The sequence below is a fragment of the Aphelocoma coerulescens genome, chromosome 7 (assembly GCF_041296385.1).
Source record: "Aphelocoma coerulescens isolate FSJ_1873_10779 chromosome 7, UR_Acoe_1.0, whole genome shotgun sequence".
Classification (NCBI taxonomy): Eukaryota; Metazoa; Chordata; class Aves; order Passeriformes; family Corvidae; genus Aphelocoma; species Aphelocoma coerulescens.
In genome coordinates, this window is record NC_091021.1 from 10,563,485 (window position 1) to 10,581,425 (window position 17,941).

Below are 17,941 nucleotides of genomic sequence, written 5' to 3' on the forward strand. Positions count from 1 at the left end.
TTAGAAGAGGTTTTTCTTGATGACTGATGGATTCCTGAGCTCTAGATGTATTGAAAACAAGTATCTGTGGCTGTTACTGATAGTTACAGGTGATGTGCTGTGTTCTAAGGCCCCATAAATGCAGATTTCTTCAGCAACAGTAAGTTCAATTATCTGCAAACAGGACTTCAATATTTTGAAAACTAAGTTCAATACCGTATTAACACAGGTTTCCTCTGATCTATTCCATACTCTACACATTAGCACATGTCACCTACAGAGGTTTTCCCCATATCTTTCATTCCTCCTGCCACCTTACTTTTATGCGTTCTCTTCAGGGGAAAACTGGCACTTCTCTTTTTTCCTTTCCTACTTATTCTTCTTCAACAGGTTAATGAAATTGCTTTGCACACAATCCCTAATAAGAATGTTAAGAGCAGTAAACCCAGCAAAGGAGATACATCTGTTCCTGACCACAGGACCAATTGCTGTACCATTAAAGAAAATGTTTCAGAACACCAAAGAATTTTCATTCATGGGAAAAATTAATGTATTTTTGATACTACACATACCCTGCTGTAATTGACATTCCTCCAGACATCTTACAGACCGCAATAAATTCCTTCTTCATTTAAAAATAAGCCAAAAATTAAATTGGGGGATCTCTGATTCTTTCAAAGCTATCACATGGCCATATAAAAAGTGATACATATGTTAATTAATCAGAAAATTCTGTGAAACCATAATCACCTTCTTTTAAAACTAATAGCTGTTGTAATTTCATAACCATAGTCTTATAGCTCAGGTCCATTACATAAAAATGTTGGAATCAGTAAAGGTTTCTGGGACTCAGACACTGACATTTGAATTTCAAAAGAACACCTGCATGAAATTATAGTGCTGTTACCTCTATGGACCATACACTTTTGCCTCTTCAGTAATAAAGGCATCAGCTTACACTAAATAATAACTTGGGTTTAAAACATCACTAATTCCCCAAAGTTCCTTACTAACTACTTTTTTACTGCCTTTAATACTTTACCTTTGCCCATCAAAAGAATGCTTTATGAAAGAAAGAAACTAAGAATACATAAATACATGAGCATTCTTTCCAGGAGACTGATAATGCAGGAAAGCAGGTGTGTTTGCTGTAAGAACAGCTTGCTCCAGACAGACCCTAGTCAAGCAAAACACCTATATCAGAGGTGGAATCACCTCCACTGAGAAGGGATGGGCAGACACACCTCCAAAAAACAGGGCAAATCCAAGCTGGGTTACAACAATCTGCGGAGCAAAGCAGTGCTCCCGGTTCACTGTATGCAACCTGCACAGCAGCTAAAACTTCCTGGACACTGCAGCTGAGTGCCCAGAAGGTACTTGGGCTGAATCCATGGCTCTCTGCAGACAGAAACATATGTCTTCCAACATTCACTGAGGGAAAAGCTGACAGCACAGTAACTCATTGGAAAAATATGAGAGCATGTTCTGCAAAACTTATTCAAGAAAACTAGAACAAATGAAGTCACTCACATTAACACTTTACAAAGCTATAAAGGGAGATGCAATCCGTGGAAAAGCAACTGTGTTAAATCCTATTTTTTCCCCTTCTGAACCTGATAGACAACTGCAGAAATTTAGCAGTGCTCTGCCTGTCCTGCCAGTTGAACTTTTCCATAGCGTGACAGTTCAGTGAACTCAACGTTTCTGTTTGGACATTTAGCATTCTCTTCTCTGCATCACTTTCATCATGTGCACTTTTGATTATTTCCTACTGGGCAGTAGCGAACACAGCAGCAGAATGCAAGGGCCAAAGCTGGCAGCCCCCAGGTACTTGCCATCTCTCTCAGCAGGTATATCACAGAATTTATTTTACAGAACATTACGCAAACAACCTCCAAAGTGACTTACAGAAAGCTTTTCAGCTAAAGTAGGATCAATAACAGAAAATGCTTATGTCCCAGTGGTCTTTCCATCTAACCTGCTTCAAAGGGAACATGGACAAATGGTTGTTCAGGTAACAGAGCCTCCCTGTCACTGCCAGCCCCACTCACCTCACTGTCATCAGAGATTCTTATTTACAGTCATGAGCATCGGCTATTATGCTCCAGTTTGGCAAAGCATTTAATTATAATCTAACCTTTAAAATAAAACACTGGGGTATTATGTGCTTGAGGAAGTCAACAAAGCCTGCCACAAATGTAAAAAATACAAGACTTGATCCTGTTTCAGTTATTTGTGATACTCAAAAATAGCTGTTAAGAGACAACATAAAAACCCAGCAGAATAATAGAAGTATTTCTAACTCAGTAAATATGTCTATGAATAGAGTAGGGACAATAACCATGAGTCCCTAGACAGACCACTGAAAGGGCACTGGTTGCAGGGCACTGCACAGATGAATGTTCCAGGCTCAGAACAATTCCATGTGAGAAAACCGTGACCTTTACAGAACTTAACTGGCAAAATTATAAGCAGTAAAAATATAAAGATTGGGTACAAGTAATGAATTACATTCACAGAATATTCATTAAAATTGACCATTCCAAAATCTCTAGTTTCGTACCTCTAGTTACAAGCAGCCCTTAAAAGCTAAAAGTATACAAAGTTCAATTATTAAACTGGTGGTTTTTTCCCTTCGATATCTATCAGCTTTTAACAAAAAAGAGAGCTGGGAATCTGCTTTGCTAGCTACAAAGTATGGCAATTTCAGTCTTAATACACTATTTTTGCAAAAGTTATAATTTCATGGAAACAGGGACTGAATACCGAGAACTCCAGGTAAAACCTCACTTTTAACATGATTACCAGCACAATGCAAACACATATATTACCACGTTTTCTGGATATATTTCATAGTCTACTCATGTTCCTACTCAACAGATCGAGAGCAGCCCTGCTGAAAAGGACTTGGGTGAGCTGGTGCAGGAGAGGCTGAACATGACCCAGCAACGGGCACTCACAGCCCAGAAAGCCAAACGTGTCCTGGGCTGCATCCAAAGCCCCGTGGGCAGCCCCTCTGCTCCACTCTGAGATCCCACCTGGCACACTGCACCCAGCTCTGGGGGCCCCAGCACAGGAAGGACAGGGACCTGTTGGAGTGAGTCCAGAGGAGGCCACCAAGAGATTAGAGGAATGGAGCACCTCTCCCATGAGGATGGGCTGTGAGAGTTGGGTTTGCTCAGCCTGGAGAAGAAAAAGTTCTGAGGAGAACTCACTGCAGCCTTTCAGTACTTGAATGGGGCTTATCAAAGAGATGAAGACAAATTTTTTAGCAGGGACAAAGGGTAACGGTTTAAACTAAAATAGGGTAGATTCATACTAGATACAAAGACAAAACTTTATACAGTGAGGGTGGTGAAATGCTGGCACAGGTTGCCCAGAGAGGTGCCCAATCCCTGGAAGCACTGAAGATCAGACTGGATAGGGCTCTGAGCAACCGAACCTATTGAAGTTGTCCCTGCTCATCACAGAGGATTGGACCAGAGACCTTTAAAGGACCCTTCCAACTCAAACTGTTCTGTAGTACTATGCCACAAACATGAGATTTTAGTTCAAAACACACAGCATCTGTGCAGTCACTGCATCCAAGTATCACAGTGTGGCACCAGAAGAAATTTAACCACAAACATCCCAGGGGGGATTTGGAAATGATTGATCTGATAAGACTGGCGGTCTCTAGATGAATCCCAACATCTGCCACACTGTGGGTTTTTGCTCAAGACATAAAGCTATAGCACCGGTAAAGAAAACATATGCAAATCAATGTATTTCTATTCTACTGACAGCAATGACCGTGACATCAAACGGTATAAATAACAACAAAGACAAGTAAAGTAGGTGAAGGTGCTTCTTGTGGACACAGTAACTAACACTCATGGGACCAAGACCATAACTGATAAATACAAGGCCAATACAGTCGCAAAGCAGGCTCTCAGCCTAAGCCCATACTAATAAACCAGGCAGGACCATGGCAGACAATCAAGTGTGAGCACACAACCACCCATAGTGCTGAACAGTGACATCCCCCTGTTTTACCTGCCAGAGTATGTGCAGCTTTTAACTTCTGGGCACGTTGCACATGGAAGTGCATAAGTACCAGTTACCTGCTGCACAGCACTGACTGTACCATGCTGAATCTCCCTGTCATGGCATCTCCAACATGACCTGTCCTTCCCCATATCACAGAAATTTGACTTGGAAGCTGCAGACTATGAATGAGCAGCAGCTGTTACCAATTACTCCTAAATAAAAGTCAGGCTTCCTCTCACATGTTTTTTCTATCACCAGCCCTCCTATAGATCATTTCACTCCATCTTTCTGCTAGCTTGCTCTCCGTAACTAATACCATCACCATCATCTCTGTTTCCAGCACAGTGCCCCAAATGGAGCCCCTTCCATCCCAAGATCACAGACTGGTACACCCAGAGAACACTTGCCATGTGAAATCATTTCTGGTGCAACTGAAACCTCTCTTTCACCAGAGAGTAAAGGCCCTGATGTACTTAGGGACCTGAACAGCCTGATGTCATGCTAAATACCAGATGACCATACCAAATGCAAAAGCATTAAGCTGTGTTGCATGTTCCCACTACAGCCACCTGTTTAGGATAATACTCCTTGAACTTGTTTCCTTTTACAGGACGATGAAAATTGTAGAGCTGGGTTTAGCAATCCTTCTGTAGTTTACACAGAAAAAAAACCTGAGGGAGCAATGTAGTGAGTCATTGTTTTCCTTCCCTCACATTTTAGCAAGCCTCAGAGCAAGATGTTTGAAAGCCACCTCTACTACGTGAGGAAATAGCATATCAGGCATATTGATCCTCAAACTCACCTTCTTGAATGTCTAAAATGACTGAGCTCCCTTTCATGCCTACAAAGCACTTTTGCTCCTTCCCCAGGGAAAAGCAAGAGGAACACCTGTCTCTGTACTGGCTGGCTCTGCAGTCCAGAGCCACTCACTTTGTCTCGAGGTGACATCTTAAGGACACCAGCTGTTTGTGATGGTGAGCTGGACTTGGTATTTTGTGAATATTTACTTTCTCCTCTGCATAATATTTCCTCCCTCCCCTTCCTCAGCCACTCCCCTCAAAGGCTGCTTGTTTTTCTGGAATACATTAAGTTCATTTCTCTTTATTTCACTGTTGATTCCTTTGATTCTCCCTTCCAGGGCAGAGCCTACAGAAATTTTGTTTTGTTAATTTTTGTCTGAGGCAAATAGAATTTTCTTTGATCATCCTTGTTTTGCTAATTTTGGACGCTTTGAGGGGAATTGATGTCTGTTTTTAGTATGAAGATGAGACTCTCCCCTCCCATTTTTCTGCAAGTTGCTTGATCTGAATAGAGTAGATGGCAAACTATACCTTTACATGTTACTTTCTTGGAAAAACAGGTGTTGAATCACTAGGGAGGGATTTTTAAGAGGAATAAATTAAATCATCTTAACATTGAGTTACAAGACTGTAGACACACAGTAATGTGAAATTCAGAAAAATGCTTCTCCAAGCCTACCTTTAAACATAAGCATAAATTTGAGACCTTGGTGAAACTATAAATAAATTTACAATTATGCTCATGGAAAAACAGCTTCCCAAATTAAGGCATAAGATGTTTTTTCTTAAAAGATACAAATCTTTTTGCAGAAGGAGTCCGAGGCCTAACCCAGCTGACTCCCACTGATTAACATTAAAGCAATTAAAATGGAAATACTCCTTCTGCATGAGATTTGTTTGCATATGGCTCATTAGCAATGCTATAATTCTCTGCACTTCGCCCTCCAGAGATGTTAGTGGTGAAAAGATACATAATGTCCTTAGGCTCTGACACTGCCAGCGAAAACACACATCCAACATCTTTGGTGTAAGTGCACTCTGACTGAGCCCAACTCATTATCCAACATAGTAACTTATGTTCCTTTTCTTCCCAAAAAGACATAACAACTTTAGGCCAGTTTTGAGTGTAAATCCTAAAGGATTATTGTAGTTACTTAGCATAACTCTGTTAACAAGCTTCATCAGTTCTCATTGCCACAGCAGGTGCAATGCTCCTCAGGCTTGCAGAAAACATTCCCTTCCTCTCCTTGAGTACAGGTGAAACAGGGAACCTGCAGTCGTATAGGTATCACAGTATATAGGTGGTGGCAATTAAGTACTGTCCCCCTCTACTTGGTACTGGAGAGAGATACTGTGTCTAGTTTTGGGTCCCTAGGTTCAAGAGCATGGAGAAAATGGAGAGTGAAGAGCAGAGGGCTACAAAGGTGGCTGGGATGGAGAAAATGTGACATATGAGAAGAGGCTAAAGGAATTGGCCTTGTTTAGTCTGGTGTAGAGGAGGTTAAGGCAAGACAAATGTTACTATCTCTACTCCTTCCAGTTGTATCAGAGATTTTAAAAGGGGTAATGGCCCCAAATATAAGCTACAGCCATACATATTGGATGCCAGACAAATCTTTTTAGCTGGAACAATATTGCAGCACTAGAACAAGTTACCTACAACATTAGAACAAGTTACCTACAGCATCTGCAAAATCTTTGTCCTTGAAAGCTTCCAATAAAAACCATACTCGAGCAGGTGGACTCAACTCAAATGTTGGTCCCAGTTGAGAGCAGACTGGATGCAATCAAGTGTTCCTATGCTGTGGCTAGTCTTCAACTGAGTTTAGATTGATCCATTTACACATTTTGTTCATGCTGGTCCCCCAGACATTGTTTGCCCTTATGGATCTGCTGCTTTAAAAATCCAGGGATGCTGCTAATGGTCTGCTGCATGTCATTACTGTGAGGAGTAAATATGATAAACCCCACATACCATGACCTGTATCTCACATAATCTGCCTCTCAGCAAAGATATTTCTAAACATAAAAAAAATCTACAACTGGAGAGCTCTTTCCCAAATTTCGAAAATAACGGTGGATTAAAGCATCAGAAATACCTTAAATTTAATAATCTGGTACATATTTACTGATAATGTTACACTCTTCATCTGTCTCTCCCTCTTGCTATCACAGCGGCATCATGTGCAGTGCTATACTGAGAGACAAATCATATCTGCACCACAACAGAGCAAAAAGGGGCTCTAAGGGTTAAAGCCCAACAGGCTAAAAGGGGAGCTAAGTTTGTCTCCGTGGCTGCCACAGGCTGGGCAGTGCCAGGCCTGCAGGGCATGGTGAGAACCCCGACAGCACAGCTCTTCCCACACGCGGCCCGGCAGCGACACCGCGGTTGTACCTGAAGCGCGCAGCCACCTGCTGTGTTTGCCCCTGCTGTGATTTAGTGAGCTGAGGAATAGAAAAGTAAAAGGAAAGAGCAGCTGCCTGTAGTTGTGTCAGTGTTGCTTCACCACCTATAAGCAACAAGGAAAAGCTTTGCAGAGCAAACATGGTCACCGATCTGTGGAGACATCTCATTTAAAAAGAGGAATCAGAAATTCAGTAAAGTGTTTCAGTGCAGTTTTTGGCCTCTCACTAGAAACACAAGTGTCACTGGTGACATATTTATCTACCATACTATGTGCTATAGCAACATATGCTCATAAACATTCCTTTTTACAGTTCTCAGCTGCTGCACAATTGCTTGTCTCCTGTTCATTGTATGGCAGCAGAGCTGTTTGTTAGTGACGCTAACCATGACCAAAGAACACACATCCTGCACTTTCTTTCAGCTGACTGTGATGTGCAGTTAGTCACAAAGTGCAAGGTCAGCTGCAGCTGGTTTTAAGTCCAAACTAGTAGCTCTTGAAGCAGTAGTTTGGGTTACTCACATGAACTGGAGATATTATTCAAGAGCCTCATCTCAGTACACTGTGGAACAACATGTAACCAGCTAAAAGATACAAGCATCCTTGAAGTCAAACTGCCCATATTGGCTACAATACTGATGGAGTACACGTGCAAGAAAGATGAGGCAATGAACTTTACTAACAGACATTTTAATCTGCTTTAATATACTAGTGTCTTTGGCACCAGGGAAGTTAGTTATCTTTATTATTTTCTGGAGCATTATCTTCAGTTCAATCATTGTAATGCAATGAACTCCTGAAATGGAATTTAATTTTACCCTATTTAGGTGCCTTTTTTTTTTTTTTTTTTTTGAGAAGTGTGTTGTGTAACACATAGGGCAACTTGGCAAGATTCAATGATGAATTCTAGAAATAGGAAGCTTTAATATTTATTTTTAGTACAGGGTATACAACACCTCTTGAAATACATGTATTACTGTTCTATCCATTAATTAGAATAAAAATTTCTGCCAAGACCTACAGTAAGCAGCACTGCAGTGCTTCACTTCACTGCAGTGAAGTAAAGAGTGGGAGTATTTTTTTTTTTTAACTTATGAAAGAGGATTCATTACTGTGAGGCTAAACAGGAGCAACTCAGAGCTCTTCTGGGACTGATTGCCACTTCAATGCTTGGCACATCAGAGTTTCCAGCAAGCTCTGACACAACATCCTATGACTGGAACCTCAGTTTCTTTAGGATTATATGCTTCATATGGTAAGATAGCATAGTTTCATCAAAAAGAAAAAAAAAAACAAAACCAAAACAAAACAAAAACCAAAAAAAAAACCAAAACAAAAAAAAAACCAAAGCAAAACAATAAAAAAACTCAGCCCACAGCAGAGTACCTCAGCTTCCTATAAATCCTGGTCATCTGAGGGAGTGGTATAGCTCTTCAGCTTGAAGCTTGGCTACCAACGGTCCTTACAGAGTTCAACTGGAGGCTTTTTATTTCAGTCACACACAGACCTCGGTATTTCCAAACTGCCCAGTGGATTTTCCAGAGCAACAAATCTTCAGCTGAGAAATTCTGATGCAACAGGACGTTGGCACTTCCTAGAGTCAAATCCAACCTCCACACTAACAAACATCAGCAAGCACTATGAGCTTACTACCTTTTCCCTCACACACACTTACCATTAATATTTGTCCAGCTGAAATCTGGAATTTCTGTGAGAAGGGACTTCATCCTTGAATGTGTATATACTATACCACACTGCACAAGGCAATTCCTTCCTCCCTTAAACTGAAATGTGCTGTCTAAGAACATCACTAGAATACAAACGGACATCCAAACTCAACTCCATTTTTATCATGTCCAGCAAATGCACTGGAAAATGCTCCCCCTAGGAGCAATACCATCAATTCCCTTGGTTTATCAGAGGAACTGATGAAATGGATATCAAAAGCCATCCTGTTGACTTGCCTTTGAATATACACTGCATAAAAAGGTACTCACATTCCATAAAATAGGGGCCAGGTTCAATTCGCCATACAATTTGTCCTTTTTGCGTGCCAGTCACTCCCCGATTCTTGGAATCCCAGAAATTGGCTGGAGAGTTCTCATCTGAAGGAGGGAAGACAAAAAATAATTTCAGCAAGTAGTATTTAAAATATAAGTTTTCTTGGCTTTCTGTTTCAAGAGGATACAAAAAATTACTTGTATTAAATAAAAAAAATAAAGCAATCAAATTAACTTGCAAAGATAAATAGCTTCTCTTTTATGCTTGATACATCAGTTTATGCAGAGTGAGCAGACAGACACACAGCCAAAGTAAATATATGGTTTCCTGTACAAGGTGACTTGCCAAGGTACAGTATTAAATTCCAAAACTTCCCTAATCCAGCAGAGAGGCTATTGGGAGAGTATAGCTGATTGAAACTTCATCACAGAGTTACCACATCATGTTGTACATTGGTCCTGCTCTGTGATGTGAAAATCTAGCATTCATTCCCTAGCTAGGAAACGCAGAATTGTAACTAGAGGTATCCAGTTAGAGGCCCAAAGTGCAAAACTGGCAGTAAGCCAGGGCTAGAAATGGGAGATTCCACAAAATACATTTGAAGAAAAAATTCAAAGCAAATAGTATCTGCAGAGCAGCTTAGGGATACCAGTATTATCCCTTCTCAAATTCAGATTTTTGTCCAAACAAACACAGGCCTTAGGGCTTTTTTTATTTTCCAGCCTGTATTCAGACACCCAGAACACCATAAGAATGAAAGAAAACCAGAGCAAGAAACTGTTTGAAAGGCCCACAAAGGTGAGTTATGATGACACAGACAAAGCTGACATAAATCCAACTTAACTCTTTTGTACAGGAAGTTCTTTGGAAGTATGCATTGTAACATTTCACCAGTGCATTTCTGCTGCTGTTTCTTAACTAGACTAGACAAGAACTACACCTATGACGTCAAATAAAACATCCTAATTCTTTCCAGCAGTACTGCATATCCTTTGATCTTACTTTAAAAAAAAAATCTTATTACATGCACTTGAGTGCATTCTACAATTTTAAAAGACTTCACTAAGAACCTAGTCTGCTGTGGCTTTGTTCATCAAGCTCATATCCATTCAAGCACATTTCTTTGTACTTTGGTAGGAACTACCACATAAGATTACAGAACTGTCACCTACATTTTGGATATCCACCTACTATTTATGAAAGAATAATAAACAATGCTGCCTTCTTACTTTTATCTTAAAAATATAAACTTACACTAAAGCTTCTCTTTCTCCTTTCCGTTCTGACTGCTCCTCTCAGCATACACACAGTAACCCCAGTGAATCATGATTAGTGCAGTCTGTACATCTCATCCCACCAAACTGGCACACAGAACATTACCAGACACACGCTGAGCTTCTGTGGTTGCTCAAGACAACTTACACACTGCCCAAAACCTAGAAGAGCTCTGGAGAATCAAGAGGTGGCCATAGCAAGCTACTAACATTTTTATGCCTCCAGCCATGAGTGACTTTGAGAATTTTTAGAAAGCTGCAGTCTCAACACCCTGATTTCATGACAAGTCCAGGACAGCTCTATAATTATCTCAACGACAAGGAGAAGTGACAGGAGGGTTCTCCTGACACCTGTGATCCTTGAGCTCATAACGCCCTCAGGCTTAACTTCTTGTGCAGAATCAACATGATAGGACACAAACTGCGTACATGAGAAGTCAGGCACATAGGCAGTAAAATCTTAAACTGCACATATTTATTCTTCATTACAGTAAAAAACTTTCAGAGTAAACAAAGCTGTATCTCACCCATGTTTTGTTGGGGGTTTTTTTCAAAGCCATATAAGGAGGAACACTGAATGCACAGCCTGTATCATCCCCTGGGCCTTATAAAAAAATCTCTATGTGGTTTGCAATGACACGCTAACCAAAAGAATATACTATTGATTAATTTATTTCCTGTTTTATTGTGCCTTACTATCCTAAAGTCCCGCTATTTTCTTCCAGACAGAATACTGGGAAGCCATGAAACACAGCTTGCTTACACTAGGGACTGTTCTGGTCCACCACACCAAACTTGGTTATCCAAAACATCACTACCAAATGCAAGCAGATTCTTTAAAAATTCCAGTTATCTGAAACACAGGGTTTTAAACTATTCAGCACTTTCATTTCATCTAGGTAAATGAAAATGTATTCCTGACAGTAAACATCTCACCTAACATGCTCTAGGTTCTGAATTTCTGTATTTAATCAATTGGAGAAGAGTTTGTTCACAATTCTAAGCAGAAGGACAGCTATTTGGTATATTATAACCATAAGCATGAGTTTTTTTATTCTTATCTAGTTCAACAAATGAACAAAGCCTGAAACAATGAAATATGCCTTTATTGGTGAGATTTCCAACAACAAGGCACAAGCAATTGTTCTTAGTTTTTTTATAAGTCACAAAGCAAAGTCAATGGCAATTTTTACAGGGATATTAGTGAGCTTCAGAAAAGGTCCTCCATGAACTGAGTCTCGAATTCTGAGCTGGTAGTTACAAGTATGCAGAACACTTTCTACCACTTTATTTAATAAAATCCCACATTTACGGAAGTGCCTGGATTTTCAGCCCTTTCATGAAGCAACGAACTCCTTTGCAGCAATGAAGACTAAATCATTGATACTCTGCCCACAGGCATGCTGCCACTGCAACAGAAGGTGGTGGAGACAGAGGGATGGAGAATGCTAACAGACTACTGCCTGTCAGCAATTGACTCAAATTACAGAATTTATATTTGGTCAGCTTTGACTTTCTTCTGAAACAGATGGCTTTTTTCTACTTTTATGATGTTATTCACATGGGGGAAAAATAACGGTACTAATGCATATGGAAAAATAACTTCAAACATCAGTTCATGGATTTTGAAAAGAGAAACTGAGCAGGAAAAAAATGCATAGCATGAAAATATTGAAGTACACAATACTGCCAAAAATACTTACAAAAAAAAGAAGCATTTAAGAGCACAAAGAGCAACGTCAGAATTATCATTGCCTCATTTCCTCTCTTCCCCCAAACACACATAGTATGTATGTGTGTATACATGCACACACACACACTCTCCCTCTCTCCATACATATATTCCATAGGGAACTTCAATTCTAAGCAGTTCTATTCTCCTTTTAGCCCATAATTGTTGCTCTTTGGGAAACTGGCAACTGTTCCAGAATCTGGGCCAAAAAGTAGATATAAATATCCCTTCCCAGAACATAAAATATGCAACAAAATACTGTCTTACTGCATCAGTATCTTGTCCAGTGAGTCTACACATCTGAAAGAAATAAAACAATGCAAGATGCACAGTTTCTCTCTATCTTCAGTAATTCTTAGACATAAAATACTACAGAACATAACTTATCAGAGCTGCAACCCCTGTACAAATCAGAGTATGTGAGATAATGCTGTACAACAAAAAGTGGGTAATAATAAATGTATCACTGTGTGGAACTTCACTCTGAGTAAAGCTCCTTGAAATCACTGTAAAGCAAACACATTCTGAGTAACAATGTCTTCTTTATTTAGCTACTAAAAACAATCAGCCAAACCTGGCATTAAGAAAAGTTGCACTGGCACACTGTTGGTTCTTCCTCAACTTGTCCTCTAGTACCTCCAGGTCTTTTTCTGCAAAGCTGATTTGCAGGTGGTCAGCCCCCAGCCCGACCCAATGTCAGGAGTTACTCCTGTTTGCCCACGTCTCCAGCCTGTCTGGCTGCACAATCATGTGTTTTATCATCTGCTACTCTCAGTTTTGCATGAGGATGTTACGGAGTGTTGGAAGCCGTGCTAAGCAAGTGTCTGACATCAGTGGTCAAGAGGCTTCTGAGGAGTTCATATTTTGTTCTTTGTGTCTTTTATCTTTCACTATTTCTGTCTTAGGATAAAAGGATAAACTACCTGAAATCTATCACCTCACAGAGTCATCTTGCATAGCTTAAAGCAACAAATAAATAAATAAGATAGAGTCTTTCATAAGACAGATAAAGAGGAACTGCTACCAATTAATTATCTGAAACAAGCCTTACGGTGCCAGTGCACAGACCAGTCACAGGCAAGCTAACACTCATCTTCTGGACCCAGTTTCTGTGATCAGTAGCGTTAGGTTATGTGATAAAAGGGTTGCTTCCATCAATACAAATGATTTTTATTCTACAAAACACCAAAACATTATAGAAGTCCAAAATTCCTGCTGTGGAAATTCCACCGATTTAAATTTTATCCTGTGCAATAGGCAAAGGTTGCTATTGCAATCTAAGAGGTTCAAACTTTTGCATTTTGATCTCTTTAACACATTTATAATGATGCTCGTACCAGAGCAAAGGTGATGTTAATAGATTCTGGTTGTCAGCTTTAATTATGCACAATTTAACAATTTTCATCTTTCACTACCGTATATGGGTACGCTAACTCACTGCTCTTGTGAAAAATCCATGCAGCTTATCTCAGAAAAGATCAATCACGTTGGTAACACCATTGTATCCCTGCATAATTCTCTTATCCTCATTTGGGATTTACATCCCAATCTCTGATTTTTCACCCTTTCTGGAAGACGCTTTATGCAAAATCTTCTGAATGGTTTGTATTGTTCAGTTGAAGTTTTAAATTAAGTTCATATTGTCAGAATATTTCACATTTTAGGTTAATTTCAATAAATTTTGGGCACTGAAGATGGTGTGTGCAATGCATTCAGTTATTAAGAGGAGTGCTGGTACTAAGCTTTTAAAGCATCACTCTCATTTATTTCTCTTTTCAGGTGTCCTCTTACAGCGTGGATAAGCAGAGCTGGAGGCTGGTGAATAGCAAGGCTACATCTGGTTTTGTCTCAGGCTGAGACCTCTGGATCTGCCATCAGTTCCTCTCATAAACACACTACCAAGAAGGGTCACCCCCCTACCTATTTTACTCCATCATTTCACTTAGTCTTTCAAAGTAACAGGTTTGTGGTTAATCTGCATTGGAGAATACTTCTGAACTTAATTTTTAGCCAACCATCAGGAGATCTCTAGGATGGCATTTCCACTGTAAAACAAAAAACTAATTTACATGCATTTTACTGCATTACTTCCAAAAACCTCAATCTCAATGCCAGGAACTGCACTCTGCTTTTCAGTGTGAGCACAGACTTCCAAGCAGTAAAGCAGACTGTCACCAAAATGTAAGACTAACAAGAACATTCCAAAGAATACTTACAGTGGGTTTTGGGCAAACGACTGGGAAAGTCTGCAACACTAACTTCTGTGCAGTATTTTCCCTTTGGTAACTTCTAATAGTTTTAATTCTAGAAATACTAGAAATAAACATAAAAATCCATGGGTGATTGTTAAAGAAGTAGCACAGTGTTTACTGATCTGATGAACTAAATATACTTCTTCCTTATATCCAAAATATGCTTAAAAGCAATTGAAAACTGTATCAGGACACATTCTAAGGAGAAGATAAATTTTATCACCTGAGGCCTCACTCCTTTTCTAGAAAGTCAGTAAGTAAATTAATAGGTTCAAGGCAGAGTTTCTACTGCAACCAATTACTATAATAAATCACATTTTGTCAATCCATTTAAAATACACTATGTATCAGTTAGTACCATACAAACATTAACCCACTAAGCCAGAGCTTGTTTCTCTGATTTTCAGAATTCCCCATCTCAGCCTGTGAACACAGGTTATCTGGCAGAACCAAAATATTTCTCATGAAAGATAGCACCATTGCTGAAATTAAAGATCAACACGTAGTTGTACCTTCTAGCCTTACCTGGCCATTCCAAAGGATGCCTGTGGATACTAAACTGCATTCCTCCATCAGAGCCCAATTAACAAACTGAAGAATAAAAACCAGTAATGTTTTACAGGATGGATATTGAAAACAGCATCCTCGTTCCCAATCACAACCAGTGTTTTCTACAGAAGTTGCCTTCTGGACCCAGTCTGTGTAGCTCAGGTTTGGATAATTTAGCTCTGTGTTAGCACTGTTGCATAATTTCAGCTCCACGAGGCACGTCTGTCCTCTCCCTTCCTCCCGTCATTTGAAGGAAAGGCTTTCAGAAGGATGTTCTCAAACTCCGCGGCAGTTTTGAGCAGTTGCACACCATCGTCTGCCTCTTCTCCTTTATTCAAGGGTTTATCTGGGTTCAAGCAGCCCGTGCTAAAGCACATAAGGTATTACGTCCTTCAAGCTCAGCTATTTGCAGCCACTCCCCTCTGAAGGGTACAGGATGCCGAAGCCCCATCCTCCCTCCACTTCCTTCCTTGCCTTGTCCATGGGAGGATTCCTCAGCATGGCCACGGCCCCGCAGCACGGGCGGGCTGGTGTAAACAGGAGGATCGTTAAATCCTAGAACTGACGGCAAGGCAGCCACAGCAACGAGCACAGCGGGAGCTCACTGGAAGTGCTGGCTTTGTTTACACAGTATTTTGCTCTCCCGCATGACTTCCCCACAAATCCAGTTATTTCAGGGAAGAGGGAACTGCTCCATGACGTCTGGCTGGGATGGAGCTGCCTTAAACCCAGGATAACTCTGCACAGGGCACTCCTGGGCAGGAGGATAAGCAGGTGGCAGAGAGCTTCCATTACTACCTCTCCTCTTTCGGGGTGGTAAATGCCACCTCAGGGCAGGGGCTTGGACAAGGCTCTATTCCCCCAGATGCTGTGACTCCTCAACAGTCTCCTGGTGGAACTACAACTGCAGCTGACCTAAAACTCCTTCAACCTGTGACAAGGACCCAAATCGTGCCAAAGCAGTTCCAGTACCTTGAGGAAAAAAAGGGAACCTAAAGGAATCTACAGTCTGGTCGGTGGTCTGAGATCGAATCTTTCATAGCACACATTTCATAAAATTGCACACTTGTGGAGCTGTAGGTTCAGGCTCTCAAAGCAAATCTTGGCTTTCCTAGTAATACTCAAGAATAAAAAAAAAACCAAAAACAACAATAAAAAACCCCTTCCACATCTTACAGGAGTATCTGTTCTTACTCAGCTTGAAGGTTTTTCAAAAAGCGCTTCCAGTCAAAGAAATTAGGATGGATTATTTGCTAATGAAGAGATGAAAGCTAATGTATTGCTTTGTGCTTGCATGAGCACCTCTCAGAATTGTATCTTCAAAGGACAGAAGGCAAAAGAACATCAGAACTGGAACACTGTAAGAGAAATCTAACACACTGCTGCATACTAAATGGCTGGAAACATTTCTCCCTCAAATACCAACAGAGCAACCCCCAAAAAAGTGGAGAACAAAATTCTTGGACAGTCTTAAAAGCTCCCTAAGCAGCTATAAGATCCTACTATCGCAGTTCTCTTTACTCTTAAGGACACTTTGGAAAAAACTTGGAAAGTAATGGAAATACAAGACACAGATCTTCGGCTGAGAAAAGCAAGAGCAGAAAACAGGCAGAAAAAGGTACCACAGATGTTCTTACAGCCTCATACAGGAGAGAAGCTGCTGTTGCAGCCCTTCCTGAAGGTAATCATGCACTGCCAGAGTGTGCTGGGCAACACTGAACTACAGCTGGACACAGATTTTGGCCTTCTGGTGGCACAGTCCTGCTATATTAGCAGTGAAGGATCATCATAATCCATAATCAGATAATTAGTATCATGTCCATGGTCAAAAAAGCAAAGAGGTGTTTGTTCCTCACTGCACAGCAACAGTTTTTCCTGTTGCACAACCAAATTTAAGGTTCATGTACCTCCACTGATTGTCCCTGAGCTGTGGGCAAGAAGCAGAAAGACTCCCCTCACATTCCCTCATGTGCCCCCTGTGACCCACTACATACATTAGTATGTTGCTGACTTTTATTGCACTCTATTGCTTTACACAGCAAGAGCCATTAATAATTTTTCTAGTTGTGAGTGACAGGATGGTCAGGAGTAACACCAACTTCTCTAACACTTCGCTCCTACTTTAGCTGCAGAAGCAGAATGTAGAAACCATACCATACACCCAACCCAAACACTAAACCATGAAACCTTTTTCCTACTGAAACTTTAATAGAGTGGGAAAATCCTTGCTCTCATTTTCATACACAGCCTATATTCTGACACTGACCATTTCCTTCTTTTCCAAGAATTATACCACTACATTTGTTTCCATTTTTATGTACACTAACACTTCAGCATGGGGATCAGAGCATCTCCACGTGCCTCACAAAATGTGATATTTCAAGGCACAGCAGCAGTTCAAAGGATTAGTTAACTAGAATGCAAGACACAAAGATACAAGTCATTTTTTCAGACATATGACAGTACAATGGCAGGAATAAAGTGGAATTCCACTTCTCTGTATTCAAAGTAAAGGCATCGTTAAAATTCAAAGCATTCAAAGACAAAAATAAATCCTTTCACCCATCTCACTGGCAGAAATTCAAAAGCGTAACAAGAGGAAGGAAATGACCTCAAGCTTAACCTCTTTCCTGAAAATCTTACTAATCCTTCTTCATAAACGATGTGCACTTCATTCCCATCTCCAGGTTTCCCACATGTGCCAGCTCCACAGCACAAGTGCCCTGTGCATCGGGAGTCACCTGCCAGCTGACCTGACTCACCTGGAAACCACATCCGGCACAACACACGGACACAACAATGCTTGGCTGTTCCTGCACTGCACTGCTACAGACTGGCTACTACAAGAAAGGCATAAATGTTACACCAAAAATTAAGCCAGAGAATAACACTGAATAAACTCTGACAGATGGTACTGCGC

General features: G+C 40.5%; 1 protein-coding gene across 6 annotated transcripts in view; it reads right to left on the reverse strand.

Annotated features, from left to right (window-relative positions):
• Positions 1-17,941, reverse strand: part of HECW2 (HECT, C2 and WW domain containing E3 ubiquitin protein ligase 2) — a 180,213-nt gene that overhangs the window by 67,150 nt on the left and 95,122 nt on the right. For 3 of the 6 annotated variants that reach the window (XM_069022049.1, XM_069022050.1, XM_069022047.1), the window contains exon 3: positions 9,211-9,318. In XM_069022049.1, coding sequence (XP_068878150.1) covers positions 9,211-9,318 — 108 coding nt within the window. Of the gene's footprint in view, positions 1-4,014; positions 4,117-9,210; positions 9,319-14,997; positions 15,034-17,632; positions 17,678-17,941 lie in introns of those variants that run through there. The other 3 variants (XM_069022054.1, XM_069022053.1, XM_069022052.1) reach the window with 3 other exon arrangements.